At 37.8% G+C, this 14,492-nt stretch overlaps 1 protein-coding gene across 1 annotated transcript in view; it reads right to left on the bottom strand.

Annotated features, from left to right (window-relative positions):
- The window catches only part of LOC134655107 (transient receptor potential cation channel trpm), a 301,664-nt gene that overhangs the window by 65,008 nt on the left and 222,164 nt on the right, over positions 1-14,492 (bottom strand). Inside the window, exons 8-9 of the mRNA XM_063510569.1 lie at positions 7,414-7,570; positions 14-161 (exon numbers count right to left, since the gene is read on the bottom strand). Coding sequence (XP_063366639.1) covers positions 14-161; positions 7,414-7,570 — 305 coding nt within the window. The remainder of the gene's footprint in view (positions 1-13; positions 162-7,413; positions 7,571-14,492) is intronic.

Raw genomic sequence — 14,492 nt, forward strand, 5'->3', positions numbered from 1 at the left:
AGTTATATCTTACCAAGTTCTTCTTCCTGGTGCACTGCAGCAGCTCGCTGTAGAGGCACTCGGCTTGCTGGAGCTGCACCTCGAAGGTCTTCTGGATGGTGCCGATCAGGTAGTCTCGCATGGACTCCAGGACCGTCTGCTCGCCGCTTTCCGAAGCATATCTGTTGAAGAAGTATAGTTAATGTCAGTGCTTTTTGTGTAAAGTCAACGTGGAGAAGACCGTTTCCTAGGTAAGCGTTTATTGATTTTTTTGGCATTTTTATATATTGTGACCTTTTTTGCCACTTTTGTGTTATTTCTACTCGGAATCACGAGCTCTTTCGATCCTAATGGGATAAAAAAATATCACAGAGTTTTTTTCCTATTGCGCTACCATTTCCCCATAAACTTTGTATGGCGGTAAAAAAAAGGAAAGTTTGAAAAATGTATGGAAATTTAGGACACTTTTTTCTCCTCGCGATCCTGACTAGAAATAACACAAAAGTGACAAAAAAGGTCACAATATATATATAAAAAAAGAAACGCTCAGGTAAGACTCTTTCGTCGCTTATAACTCTTGTTTATACACATACTCCACTTACAGAAGGTCAGTGGGGCAGAAGGAGTGAAGCTTTTCCTTTCTGACTTTGTCTGAGCGACGTACGTATACAAAAACGAGAGTTCTAGATTTATGACGGCCTTACTAAGCAAAATTATTATGCCATACTTCCCCACATTGACTTAGGTACTCAATATCTCTATTGTCATAAAGGAACAAAAGGAAATATTTTATCATATGAAACTGAGACGCACCGTACGTGTTAGCTAAAGAAAGCTATATTTATTTTGTGTTATGAAGGCAAAAAAAAAACTGATACTAATATTTCTAAAATTCCTACTGTACAAATCAGAATAGGCTTCTAAAACCAATTTGCCTACGGGATAAGAAAGCTTGCCGATTTATGAGTGTGCACAGACAGGATTATATATATATAAATTTGCAAATTTCTACAAAAGTCCCTTACAAGTAAAATACGACATGTACTTACATATATTATGTAGAAAGGTTTATGAAACTTTATTTCTATGGTTGGTCAAGTTAATAAGGGATGAAAGTTTGTACCAAAGTTTGTCAAAAGTTAGTTAGCCAATGGGTAATCCCACCCCATCTCATGGGACGCATTGGCTACTCATGAATACAGGATGATCTGGAGGAATTTTGATGATATCTATTTTTATACAGGGTGCTTCCTGTAACAGGAGCAATAAATTAAACTGTAGGCTGTCCTCCTCAAACTGTCCAACATTTGTTCAGCAACTTTTGAAAATAACTCATGTTTTAATTTTTATTACACTTTAAAGTTTATTCTAAGACGCAATGTATTGCAAATTTTGTTATGTTTAAAGCGTGACAAGCAACGTCAAACACACTGATGTCAGCGTACATTGAAGGCAATATTTATTTTGTATGAAAAAGAGGAAGTCTAAAGGATTCATAATTTTTAAAAGTTGCTGAACAAATGTTGGTCAGTTTGAGGAGTACAGCCTTTAGTTTAATTTATTGCTCCTGTTACAGGAAGCACCCTTTATATGAGGACTATTTTGTATGAATTCTTCGGTTTCTATAGAGAAAATGAACATTTTATTAAACAATTTATACAGTGAAATAAATATTATGTTACTATGAAAAAGTGACCCAGCCCTAGTAGCACGGTCGCATTTTTATCATTTGTCACCATGCCTGTCACGTTCTAACAAGTATGTAAGTGCGAAAGTGACGGGCATAGTGATAGTCGATAAAAATGGAACCGTGCTGAGCCCGCAGGCCTCCAGTGCCCCAGGCTGGAAAAACAAATGAAAATATTTTCTGAAAATCATTTAATTTGTTCTAATGGGCGTTTTTTTTTTGTTGTCCCCTACACTTTTTTTTTCAAATTTGGGATTTTTATGTTATTTCTACTCAGAATCACGAGCTCTTTCTACCCTAATAGGAGAAAAAAAGTGTCCTAAGGTTTTTATTTCCATCACCGTTTTTCATAGACTTTGTATGGCGGTCGCAGAATGGAAAGATCGAAAAATGTATGGAAATTTTGGGACACTTTTTTTCTCCTATTAGGATAGAAAGAGCTCGTGATTCTGAGTAGAAATAACATAAAAAATCCCAAATTTGAAAAAAAAAGTTTAGGGGACAACAAAAAAAAACGCCCTAATACGTGCAATTTATACAGATTAAGATAATCGTGAAAATTATTCCTAAAAGTTTTGTTCGTTCTTCAAAAATTTTAATATACCTACTTTTATGACAGGTCTTAAATTTACCGAGAAATTGCATTCGTGGATAAATTTCTATTTTGCCGGATGATGCGAAGCGGACGAGTCATAACAAAAAAGTAGCTGCTGCGATTTGTCCAGCTTTTCTAAAAAACGAAAAACGAATGAGACGAAATTGACGATAAAAATCACCATGTATGTTTGATGTCACTGCTTCGCAAAGTCAAAGTACGAAAGTAGCTTACTCCGAAGTTAAAGCCAGCTAATCCCTCTTCATTGTTCACAGTCGAGCGACAGAAGCGAAATTACTTTATTAATGCTCCCCTTGGTCTCCTTTGTAAACGGATCAACGTTTAAGATATTTTTAGGTATCATTTAAATTGCTTATCCTTCATCCACAAAAAATCTTGTCAAGCGAGAATTGCTTAGCAATTGCTTAGAATCTGCATGCGGCTTTGCTTAGAAAAGAAATATAATTTATACAAAAAAACTCAAGTGTACAGTGAAATAAAAGTCATATTACTCTAACTGTACTTGTAAGCGGTGTAGATACATTTTTTAGACAATACGATTTTTTTCAAAGATTTACTTACGCTTATACTAACCATTTTTGGGACCTTAGGTACTTCTGCATCTCGCTCGTAGCATATTAGTGCGAGCGAGATGTATAGAAAGTAAATTACGTTCTCGATAGCGTATATGTCAGTTTTGACACTGTCAGTGACTCGTGGTACGGGCTCAGGGGACAACGAGTTTCGACTTACAAACGTCTTCACGGTAACATATTATTATATGTAAATACAACCTCAGTGTGTATGAATTGCCTTAAGCCCTTGCTACACGGTCGCCGACAAGCCTACTAACCGTCTGACCTTGACCTTGGTCAGTTTTGGTCAAATTTTGTTGGAAACAACTGTCTACACGGTCCGGGACGGACCAAGGCCACGCGGTCTGGAGACTTGTCGGCGACCGTGTAGCAAGGGCTTTATACTTATTGGATAGCGTAAGCGAATTGCTCGGCGATGTAACAGAATTCACAGGGGTAATGCAACTTGGAAAATTGTTTGCGAAAACGTTTCCAGCTGATGAATTCATGCAACACTCAGACGTACTGTATCGCAATGAGATTGAGACCCGTCACCGGCGACGTCTGTTTATCATTCTGTTTAACTGTTTGAAGCTTGGAGGATACAACTAAACGGAGTAGCCATTAACAGGCTTTCCCCTCTGTCGAAAATAGGCGGCCAACGGTCATACACAATGTATGGACTGACGTTTATCTGACATGGCTATTTTTACGTTACGCATACATTTGACGTTCCCCTCCCCCGCAAAAATCGGCAGACTGTTTTGTACAGAAAATTACAGACATGGCGTCTCCGTTTGATTATATCCTCCAAGGTTTGAAGCAAGTCTAGACGAAGTGAAGTGGCATGAGATAGATGTGCAAGTGTGTTACTTATTACTTGGTTGTTCAAATGCTTTTGTTAGGTTGGAATGTAGTTTTGTTTATGGTGAACTTTCACAACTCATTGTCAGTTGCAAAACGAGGACATCATTTTATTTCCAAGACTAAAGTCGACTAACGATTGCTGCGATTAGTCGCGCAGCTTAGTGCGGGGTTAAATCTACGATAAGTATTTATTTGTACCTTTTAATTATATTTAGATTACCCATTTATTTCATAATATTTAATTACAATATAAAAATTTTTAAACTAGTTTATACTATTACCGTCAAACAAGTATTGATTATATATGACACCGTAAGATTGTGAACCCGTTAGTTTATAATCTAACGTAGGTTAGGTTAGGTTAGATTAAAGTCTCCCTACCGTCAGTTTATAATGTAACTAGCGAGATTATAATATGACGAGTGTTTACAATTATACGGTGACATATACACAATGACTAGACATATAAAGATCAATAACTAAATAAATTCTTAACAATGTCAAATAATAATAGGTTAATAATTATAGAAAAATTACATACCTACACTATGAAGTTATCTCGTAATGATCGTCAAATTAAAGTACAGGGCATTATGAAAATAACAATCATAAATTATAAAAAATCAATGTATAATATGAAATGGTACTTCCTTCCATATATGAATCTATTTATAGAATAATCAGAGTATAGGATTATCCAATAAAAAGGATTACAAATTCTTCGTCAGATGTTTCGGTTCGCAATTTTGCAGGTATACGAGACGCTCATAATACGTACGTTGACCTTATCTATCACCTTCAGATTTTTGAATGAATACCTACATCACTACCTACTACATCGTAGTATAAAACAAAGTCGCTTTCCGCTGTCTGTCTGTCTGTATGTATGCTTAAATCTTTAAAACTACGCAACGGAATTTGATGCGGTTTTTTTTAATAGATAGAGTGATTCAAGAGGAAGGTTTATGTATAATTTGTTAACCCGTGCGAAGCCGGGGCGGGTCGCTAGTACTTTATATAAAGTAGTATCATGCAACCACCCAGAAACTACATCAAGCCTTCACTATCTCTGAGGTGGGGTTTACGACGTTCATGGCTTCCTACGAATGGCGATATCTAGCGAAAGTTCCAAACTCCCGTCTCCTGATAAACTTTAAAGCCGTGAGTTCTTAATCCCATGTTTGAATTTAAACTAGTGATGTAGCTTCGTCAAACGAGATATCGATAAATGTTTTCAGGAAAAGAAAGCATAAATTATTTCAGAGATTTTAAGGAAAATTTCCTGCTCTCTTTCTCCCTTTTATCTCAGTATTTGCCTAGGTTAAATCTTCAAATACTTTCTTGGAATCCGTAAAGTTTCGACAGTGTTATCTCTGTTTTGCACGGCTTTCGACATTTTTCCTTTGGTCTTATTCCACAAAATAGGTAAAAGTACCTACAGGCTAAGAGTCCTAAAAAAATTTTAGGTTATGGTTCTATACAATACAATGTAGATTATTACGAAAAAATTAAACTGGAAACAAGTCGTCAAGTTTCGTATTTCCTGTCGGGTGGGACCATAGGTACCCGTTGATTTTAGAACCAGAACTAAATAAGAGGCATTTTTTTTATTAAAGTCAATATTATTATAATGCTTGTTGGCCACCGACATGGTATAATAAAACAGTTTCAAATAATTAAGTGACAAGGGTTAGAATCTACATATTTTTAAACACTGATTTTTATTTCTAGTGTTCTAAAACGATAAGTACCTCTATTGTTTCTAATCCCAGTCCAGCACTAGGTGCTTTAAATCTCTTCTCCGTTTACTGCGTTGATTAACTTCCCGGAGATCTGTTTCTACTGAATCAATATTGATTGTCGGATGAAATATGAGCTCTCGGAGAAAATCGAGCAAATACGGAGCGTTTAATTGCCACATTTATAATAATTATGTAGATTCTGCTGTCAACTATCTAATAAATATGCATTAAAGTTTTTAAATGTGGTAAAGATTTTTGTATGCGATAATATACTCGAAAAAAGGGTCTCAATTCTAATAACAAAACTTCCGTAAATGACCACTGACCAGAGGGTTAAAAGTATCTCTCAAAAATGGTTTCAAATTTTATATTATTAACAAGAAGAAACGTCTCGCGTCTGCGAACGATGCTACCTATGCTTCTTTAGAACACTGACAGTAATTTATCCACATTTAAATTGATTCTAAGCTCAATGGTTTTTAATGTTAGTTTTTCAGTACCTATTTAATGAAAATATTTATGACGGGTTCGAAAGTGGTGGACACCTTTTTATCACGCTGTCACGTAGACCATAGAACGACCATCATATCCGTATTGATTGATACCTAAGTACGAAAAAGAATTCCATTTTATACCCGGTCGATGAAATAAACAGACAAGTAGCTCTTCATTTCTTTAAGAGTTTTATATCAGTATATTTTCTTTATTTTCTTTCTATCTTCGTGATGTTTAGTAGAATTGCCAAATGTAACACGTGAATGTTGAATATATTTCTTCATCGTTTTATTTCTTTAACCGATGAAATGGAAAAGAGGCGTGATATTTGGTTTTATTCCTTTTATAAAGCATATATAAGTGGCTTAATAAAGTTCAAGTTGACATGTTTTTTGTGACTCAATAACAAAATTAGAATGTGGGTAATATGTGAGCTACGTAGGTATATTCGGATAATTTTCAACGACTAATTATTAACTAGGCCATGATCTGATTGCAATACCAGGTTATGAATTTGATCTGATCCTGTTAATAGCTGCCGAACCTCGACCCTAGGTTTCATATGCGGGGATCGTTAATTATATCTCTATAGGGGTCGCATACGTACCTACTACGTACATAGAGAAACATGCAGCCTTTGAAGCATTCCATGGGCTGTTCCGTACAAACACACTTTATTTTCTGTATCATAATTTATTTTTCAGTGTTTTAATGCGAGGATTATTTTTCAAAGCAATTTTTTTGATCCTTTTGTCACAGAAAAAGGAACTCCTAATACCTGAAATCTTCAGAAAGGGTTCACCCACATATTATGTCACAGCAACAGGTCATGTCAACTTGCCAAGTGTGACCGCGCGGACCGTGTTTGTGAATTATGCCGTCTTCTAATGACCAGGCAGACCACGGTTGATACGTGCCTGTCTCAGCACTATGTGAACTATGTCTGTCCCCCTCACCCCTGTGACACGCACTATGCTCATCTCGCTCGTGTATACATACTTGTGCACGAACGCGATGAGGTCAGCCGCGCGGCCGCTGCCGTCACACACACCACAACGGGCACCGGCGGCGTGTCGGTCACGTAGGTACTCCAGTACCGCGCGGACCGTGTTCGTGCCGCCTTCTATGACCAGGCAGACCACGGTTGATGATACGTGCCTGTCTCAGCACTATGTCCGTCTCCCTCACCCGTGTGACACGCACTATGCTCATCTCGCTCGTGTATACATACTTGTGCACGAACGCGATGAGGTCGGCCGCGCGGCCGCTGCCGTCACACGCTGCCGTCACACACCACGACGGGCACCGGCGGCGTGTCGGTCACGTACTCCAGTACCGCGCGGACCGTGTTCGTGCCGCCTTCAATGACCAGGCAGACCACGGGTGTTGATACGTGCCTGTCTCAGCCATATGTCCGTCTCCCTCACCCGTGTGACGTGCCCTATGTTCGTCTCACTGGTGTATAATACGTACTTGTGCACGAACGCGATGAGGTCAGCCGCACGGCCGCTGCCGTCACACACCACGACAGGCACCGGCGGCGTGTCGGTCACGTACTCCAGTACCGCGCGGACCGTGTTCGTGCCGCCTTCTATGACCAGGCAGACCACGGGTGTTGATGAATGCGTGTCTGGAAAGAATAAGGTAGTTGTAATTACACTAGCTATAGCTATATTATGAGTATGACAAAAATTGGCGACGGGACGACGTCTTGTAGCGCCTGAGAGCATGAACTGAGCTCTACGAGAGGCAAATGCACAGCAGACACCAAAATAAATGGACTAGGTATATAAAAAAAGATTATGATTCGAGCAGTATCGAGGCTCACGAATAATATCAAGAATAAACAGGTCGGAAACGAAGTAGACACAACTTCAAATAATTTAATTCTTAATGAGCGTCGTCTGGGGGGGCCGCGCCTCGAAATGTTGCTTTCCCAGCAAAATATTCAAAATTAAAAAGTTTATGTCATATCTGTTACTCATGTGTACTAAAACTCAGAGTGAATTTTATTTTATGCAAAGAAATTCGCAAGTTTCGTCTCGTTAAAATTTAATTAACTTGGGTTAAACACAGGGAAAAAAATCACTTTGTATGGGAGGTTGAGCTGGATCGAGGCCAGAAGGGTCGCTGAAGATAGGGAGGCTTGGCGCGAGATTGTGAAAGCCCTTTGCACCTCTGGGGTGCCCTAGGAAAACAACAATAGAGGAATTCCGGGAATTTTTGGTACCTAATGAAGTTATTGACAAAGTATCCATTCATTCGTGGTTTATTAATTCAAGCAGAACTCAATGATTCCATTCAAATATAATTTAAGTGAATTTAATTACAGTTACTTAGTCAATTATTTGAAGATAAGATTAGGCATGATATTTTAATAGCGAATTACTTATAGGAATTTAAAAATACATAATATCAATGGTAGTTTATAAGTAAAAGACAGGTTAAAATACAATTAAAAAGACATACATACAGTCCGTCATACTTACAAACTAACTACTAACTAAATATTGCTGCCGCACCTAGACGCTTCCGGTGCAAAAGTGCCCATAATACTCGCGGTATTGCCGCGCTGGATGGCTATGGATAGCCTTTGCACCAGAAACGACTCGGAGCGGGGGTCCTCCCCCTTCTGCCTAAGTCGACGCCGACGGCCTATGTCGCGCACCATGTTTTTCGCGTCCGCCCTCCAGCCAGTTATAAAGTTGTATCCAAAGTATTATACCTAAGACAGTTACTTAAATAAGAAATTTTATTTATTTCATCTCCAAAAAAAAAATCTTGAAAATTATTAGATTACCTAAGTATATTTACCCGCTCCAACAAACATCATTCCACTCTTAAGTATATTTTTTTTTCGCCATTTTGTCAAATTGAAACTCTTATACACTTTATTACAATATTTAACGAAAAATGAACTGAGAATAAACCTGTTATATCTTGTTGATCTAGCTCGAGACCTGAATCTTGAAAATCTTTTAATAAGACGTCTCTAACTGTAAGATTGTCAAACAGCGGCCGATTCGATGCTCTGTCAGAATACTTATCCCTACAAGAAATAGGTTTGCCTATGCCTCATATACTTTCATAAAATGAAAATGATGACCAATTTTCCAAAGCTCTCGTCCGATTTGTTTTTCAAAGGATGTAAATGTGATCCTAACCTGAACAAAAGATGCAAATCGAAACTTCTACCTTTTCCGTAATGACCGAGAGTATGGGCTAGGATTGCCTCGGATTCAATTGATTTAATTTTGTGATTTGAATAAAAGTTCACTATGTGGCAACAGAAGTTTCAATACGTTTTAAAATCTATCATCACGAAATATTATTACACATAATGAGTATTTAATGTAACGATTACGATCATTAGTCCTTTTAGATTATTCTTTGTCTATTGAATACACCTCTGTAATCAATATAACACACCCATAAATACCTAGCCAACGTGCTCACTCGCTCAATGTCGTTCCATTAAAATGTAATGGCATGCAGCTAAAAGCTACAATGACATTGATTCTGTTTAAAATCTATATATAACAAGCAACAACGGTTGCACTCCGAGAGTGCCGATAGAAGTGAAAACTCACCTCACTATGTTACCGACGCCCGGTTACACGATACATACGTTTAGCGGAGGTATTCTATTTATTTATTATATATTATTATCATTCTCAAATAAGATCACACTTTTTCATTGACATGTTTATTTATACTGCCATGACAACGTCAAATTATTTGAAAAGGAGTCCGCAACATAAATGTCAAATAACATTGAGTTTTTCTTTATTGATTTAAATGCCATTTAAATTATGAGTGGCCACCTTACGGGGCTTACGGTCACGTGATCGCCTTACGCCCCTTACGGTCACGTGATCGCCTTACGCTGTCTGGAGTTTATCATTTTTTCCCCACCTCAAAAAGTGCCCAGCGTCGCTAAAGAAGTTTTTTACTTCAAAAATGCACGTGTCCTGACTGATTGACTGACTGACTCATCAATATCAAATAACAGCAATTTTGAACCATATACATGTCATGTCTGTGACCGCATACCTATTAATATTGTTAATTGACTCTTCTCATCGTACTTAATTGAGATTTGATTACGCATATACTATTCTTTTTTACTATTCTATCTATTACTAAGACTCCACTGTCCGTCTGTCTGTTTGTCACCATGCTGTATCTCATGAACCGTGATAGCTAGACAGTTGAAATTTTCACAGATGATGTATTTCTGTTGCCGCTATAACAACAAATACTAAAAATAGAATAAAATAAATATTTAAGTGATTTTTTTGCTGTTTTTTGCGTGCGCGAGCCCGACTCGCACTTGGCCAGTTTATTTTATCGCGTCCCTCGCTTCCATTAATTAATGGCGGTCTGATTCATTTCGCTTAAAAGTGTGTGGTAATGGCTGCTCCTGTATTTTTCTCACGCCAGGACGAAATTCTTTTGGAATACGAATGGTTCTTTGAAGCGATTCTTTGATCTTTTGGTTAGAATCGTTTAACAGAATTCGAATTTGGTCGGAATTCTGACGACGCTACCAAGTCGATAAAACCGGGAATTTGTTATTTTATTTCCCTTTCATCACTCAAGTTAGGGACGTTATTTAATTTTCGTTTCAGTTGCCAAATGTTTGTAGACAATTCTTTAATTTGGCTGTTGTTTTTTATGGCAATAAAAAGTACAAGCTAACCAGATAACCTGACGTTTTTGTTTGAAGAAACGTCTAATAATTTTTTTTATACAATTTCTTTTATACATTTTTTTTATGTTTTGACGATCTTTTTGTGAATTTATTACTATTAAATTTGATCTGCATAATAATTCAATATTATGAATTATATTTACATCAATAAATTGCTCTGAAAATTAGCTTAAGATAATTAATTAGGTATATGTAATAAGTAGCATAAGTGCTTGTTGCTAGGCCTACATGAATAAAGTATATTTGATTGATTGATTGAATCCGGGCCTGCGCAACAGGTGGACGTAAAATCTTTTTTTCTAACAAATTTACATCCACTTCTCTCAAGTAAAACTACACATCCAATAGCAAAGTGTCATAAAAAGTAAATAAAAGATGTGCATAAATTTTATAGGAGCCCGAGTGCGTAAAGCGGCCGTAAAACAGACAGCGAGGCCTTTTGTAAATTTGATTAGATCGCACAGGTGCGTTTGACGGGAGCTTAAAGGAATGGGTTTAAGAGGGGGCTAAAGGAAAATTGTAGATTTTAAATTGAATTTTTACCCGTTTAAATCAGAGGCTATTGCTGATGCAAAACTGTCACAGAATCAAGACTATATTTGCAAGAGCAGACTTCAACCAAATCCAACCAAAACAGTTAAGTAAACATGTAGGTATTTTTTTTTTCACTTATTTGCAGTTTTATACCGTTACTCTGTACTTATACCATAGCAGTAGGTATATTTTTTGTGTAAAATAGCTAGTGACATTGCCAAGGGACCTGACCAGCAAAAGTTTAAAATGGAACAAGTTATTTACGATACAAGTGCGGAAAAGAGAAAATTCGAAACGAGTGGCGATAAATTAAAACACGACCGAAGGGAGTGTTTTAAATCGACGCGAGTTGCGAATTACCTATTCGCACGCGTATCGTACAACGTTTTACAGTACATATGCCCCTTTAAATATTTGACATAGCAACGAAAAGTGCTTATTTACGCACTAGTGCGGGAAAGTAGCACCATATGTACTGTAATACTTATTTTCGATACAAGTGCGAAAAAGAGGAAATTCGAAATGAGTGGCGATAAATTAAAACACGACCGAAGGGAGTGTTTTAAATCGACACGAGTTGCGAATTACCTATTCGCACGTGTATCGAACAACGTTTTACAGTACATATGGCACTTTAAAGTTTCGACGTACGCACGATAAGTGCTATTCTACGCACTAGTGCGGAAAAGTACCTTTATTTTCTGATTAATTCAGATAAAAGGTAATTCGCACAATGGCCATTTCCTCTGTCGTCAGTTTCGCGCGGCGTGCCATATCTTATATCCCCTTCTAATTTCCTGGCTTCACCCCCTCTTAAAGAAATGGGTTTAAAGCCCGGCTTTTTTACTTCCGAAATACGAGACGTGCCTGCCTTTGACCTTTCCTTGACTGAAATTCAAATCGAGTTTCAGAACTCCAGTCTTTTGGAGTTTTGAAAGTGGCATTCATTATTAATCCTAGGAGCGATTAGTAATGCGCCTTTAATATTTATTGTCGTGTCTTCCAACCTCCGTGGCGACCTGACGTACCTAGAACAACTGATTGACTGGCTGATTGACATACATATTTGAAACTAGGGACATTTAAATTCAAAATTAGACATGACAACGACACGACAAAATACCATCAGTTCTCGACAGACAGACGAACAGTAGGGCTAAGATGGCCGGCTCTTTATCATTTGTCACCATGGCTGTCACGTTCTAACAAATATGTAAGTGCGAAAGTGACGCATAGCATGACAGGTGATAAAAATGCGACCATATTAATCATAATCATCTTGCTATCAAGCTGTGGTCAGACTGCTCAATTTACTATGGAATCTAGTTTGTCTCATACGAGGGGCGTTCAATATATAATGAGAATGAGATGCAAACTATTTAAATATTAGGAAAGTAAATACTGGCCGACAAAGCTAATCTACCTAGTTGATTGCCATGAAAAAAAAAACTAAATGTTCTTTGTTTAAAAAAAAATACGGCGATTTCTTTGCGATGCTATTGAGTACGTTAGCGAAAATGGAGAAAATTGAACTGCGCGCCGTTATCAAATACTTGTGTTTGAAATTTTTTTCTATGGACCAAGTCAATTTAGATTTACGGGACACTTTAAGGTCTAATGCTCCTCCGTATTCGACAGTCGCACGTTGGTGCGCCGAATTTAGACGTGGAAGAACATCGACCATGGATCACCCCCGCTCCGGACGCCCTACTACCGCAGTAACTGAAGAAATTGTGAAAAAAGTTGAAAACTTAGTTTTGGCGGATCGTCGTGTCACGGTTCGTTTTATTGCTGAAAATGTAAAGATTTCAACGGGGAGCGTGCATAATATTTTACATGAACCCTTGGGTATGAAAAAGGTATCAGCGCGTTGGGTACCCAGAATGCTTACTGACACGCAAAAACAAACTAGAGTCGAGATTTGTCAAGAAGCTTTGGACCTGATACAGCAAGACCGGGAACTTTTTTTGGCGCGATTTATAACAATGGACGAAACATGGCTCCATCATTACGACCCTGAAACGAAACTGCAGTCTATGACATGGAAAAGGCCATCATCTCCAACTCCGAAGAAATTCAAGGTGGGCCCATCTGCCGGTAAGGTCATGGGCTCTGTTTTTTGGGATGGTAAAGGGGTTGTAATGATTGAGTATCTCGAGCATGGAGCCACTATTACGGGCTCTTTATATGCCAAACAAATAGCAACATTGCGCAATTAGATCCGTGAAAAACGGCGAGGTAAACTCTCGAAAATTGTGTTGTTCCATCAGGACAATGCACGGGCACACAAGTCCGCCGTTGCAATGGCTGCAATACGTGATGCTGGGTTCGATATCCTTAAGCATCCTCCGTATTCACCAGACCTCTCCCCTAGTGATTTCTACCTATTTCCGAGATTGAAGGAATACCTAAGAGGCAAGAAATTTGAAGACGACGACGCGGTAGTCGCTGCAATACAAGATTTTTCAAGTACTCAAGATGAAACCTTTTTTAGAAATGGAATTTTAAGTTTAGAAAAAAGATATACTAAGTGTATTATGCTAAAAGGTGACTATGTCGAAAAATAAAATAACATTTAATATAAGTTGTATGTAACATACTCATTCTCACTTTTTATTGAACGCCCCTCGTATTTGATGCATTCTACAGATAATGACGATAATAATGGGACCGTTTATTTTGACAAATTTCAATGGAATCTAGACAAATTTCTGATTATATACTTATCCACAGATAATAACGATTTTGTCCCTTTATACGTTTGTGAATGTCTAAGATATAAAACGATCAAATAAAATATACGTAAGTATTTATTTGCTTGGCTGGCATGGCAGTTTCAAAGTTGGATCTGTTTATCAACTTTGCTGCAATACAGTTTCAAGAGCCCGCTGACAAAGCGGAGTGCAACAAAATTTCCAACTCTCGACAATCTTTACCAGCAGATTCAGGGCTTATTCTGAGACTAAAAATGTAACACAAACAATATCTGCAATGCAAAAATATAATCATAAAAGCAAGCGGAATGTACCGAAGTTGACGTCATGTTATCATCGTGCGGCGGTAGCACGGTCGCATTTTATCGCTTGTAACCATGCATGTCACGTTCTAACAAGTATGTAAATGCGAAAGTGACGGGCATAGTAACAAGCGATAAAAATGTAACCATGCTGCGCGATAAAAATCTACAGTCAGGTATGATAGTAGCAGATGAAATGACACCCAAAGTATCTGCCACCCTGGATAACTTTTCCAAATAGAGATAAATCTCTACAGTTCGCCTTCAAAAGTAGGTATCTGTTAGTAT

This window comes from Cydia amplana, chromosome 16 (assembly GCF_948474715.1).
Source record: "Cydia amplana chromosome 16, ilCydAmpl1.1, whole genome shotgun sequence".
NCBI lineage: Eukaryota > Metazoa > Arthropoda > Insecta > Lepidoptera > Tortricidae > Cydia > Cydia amplana.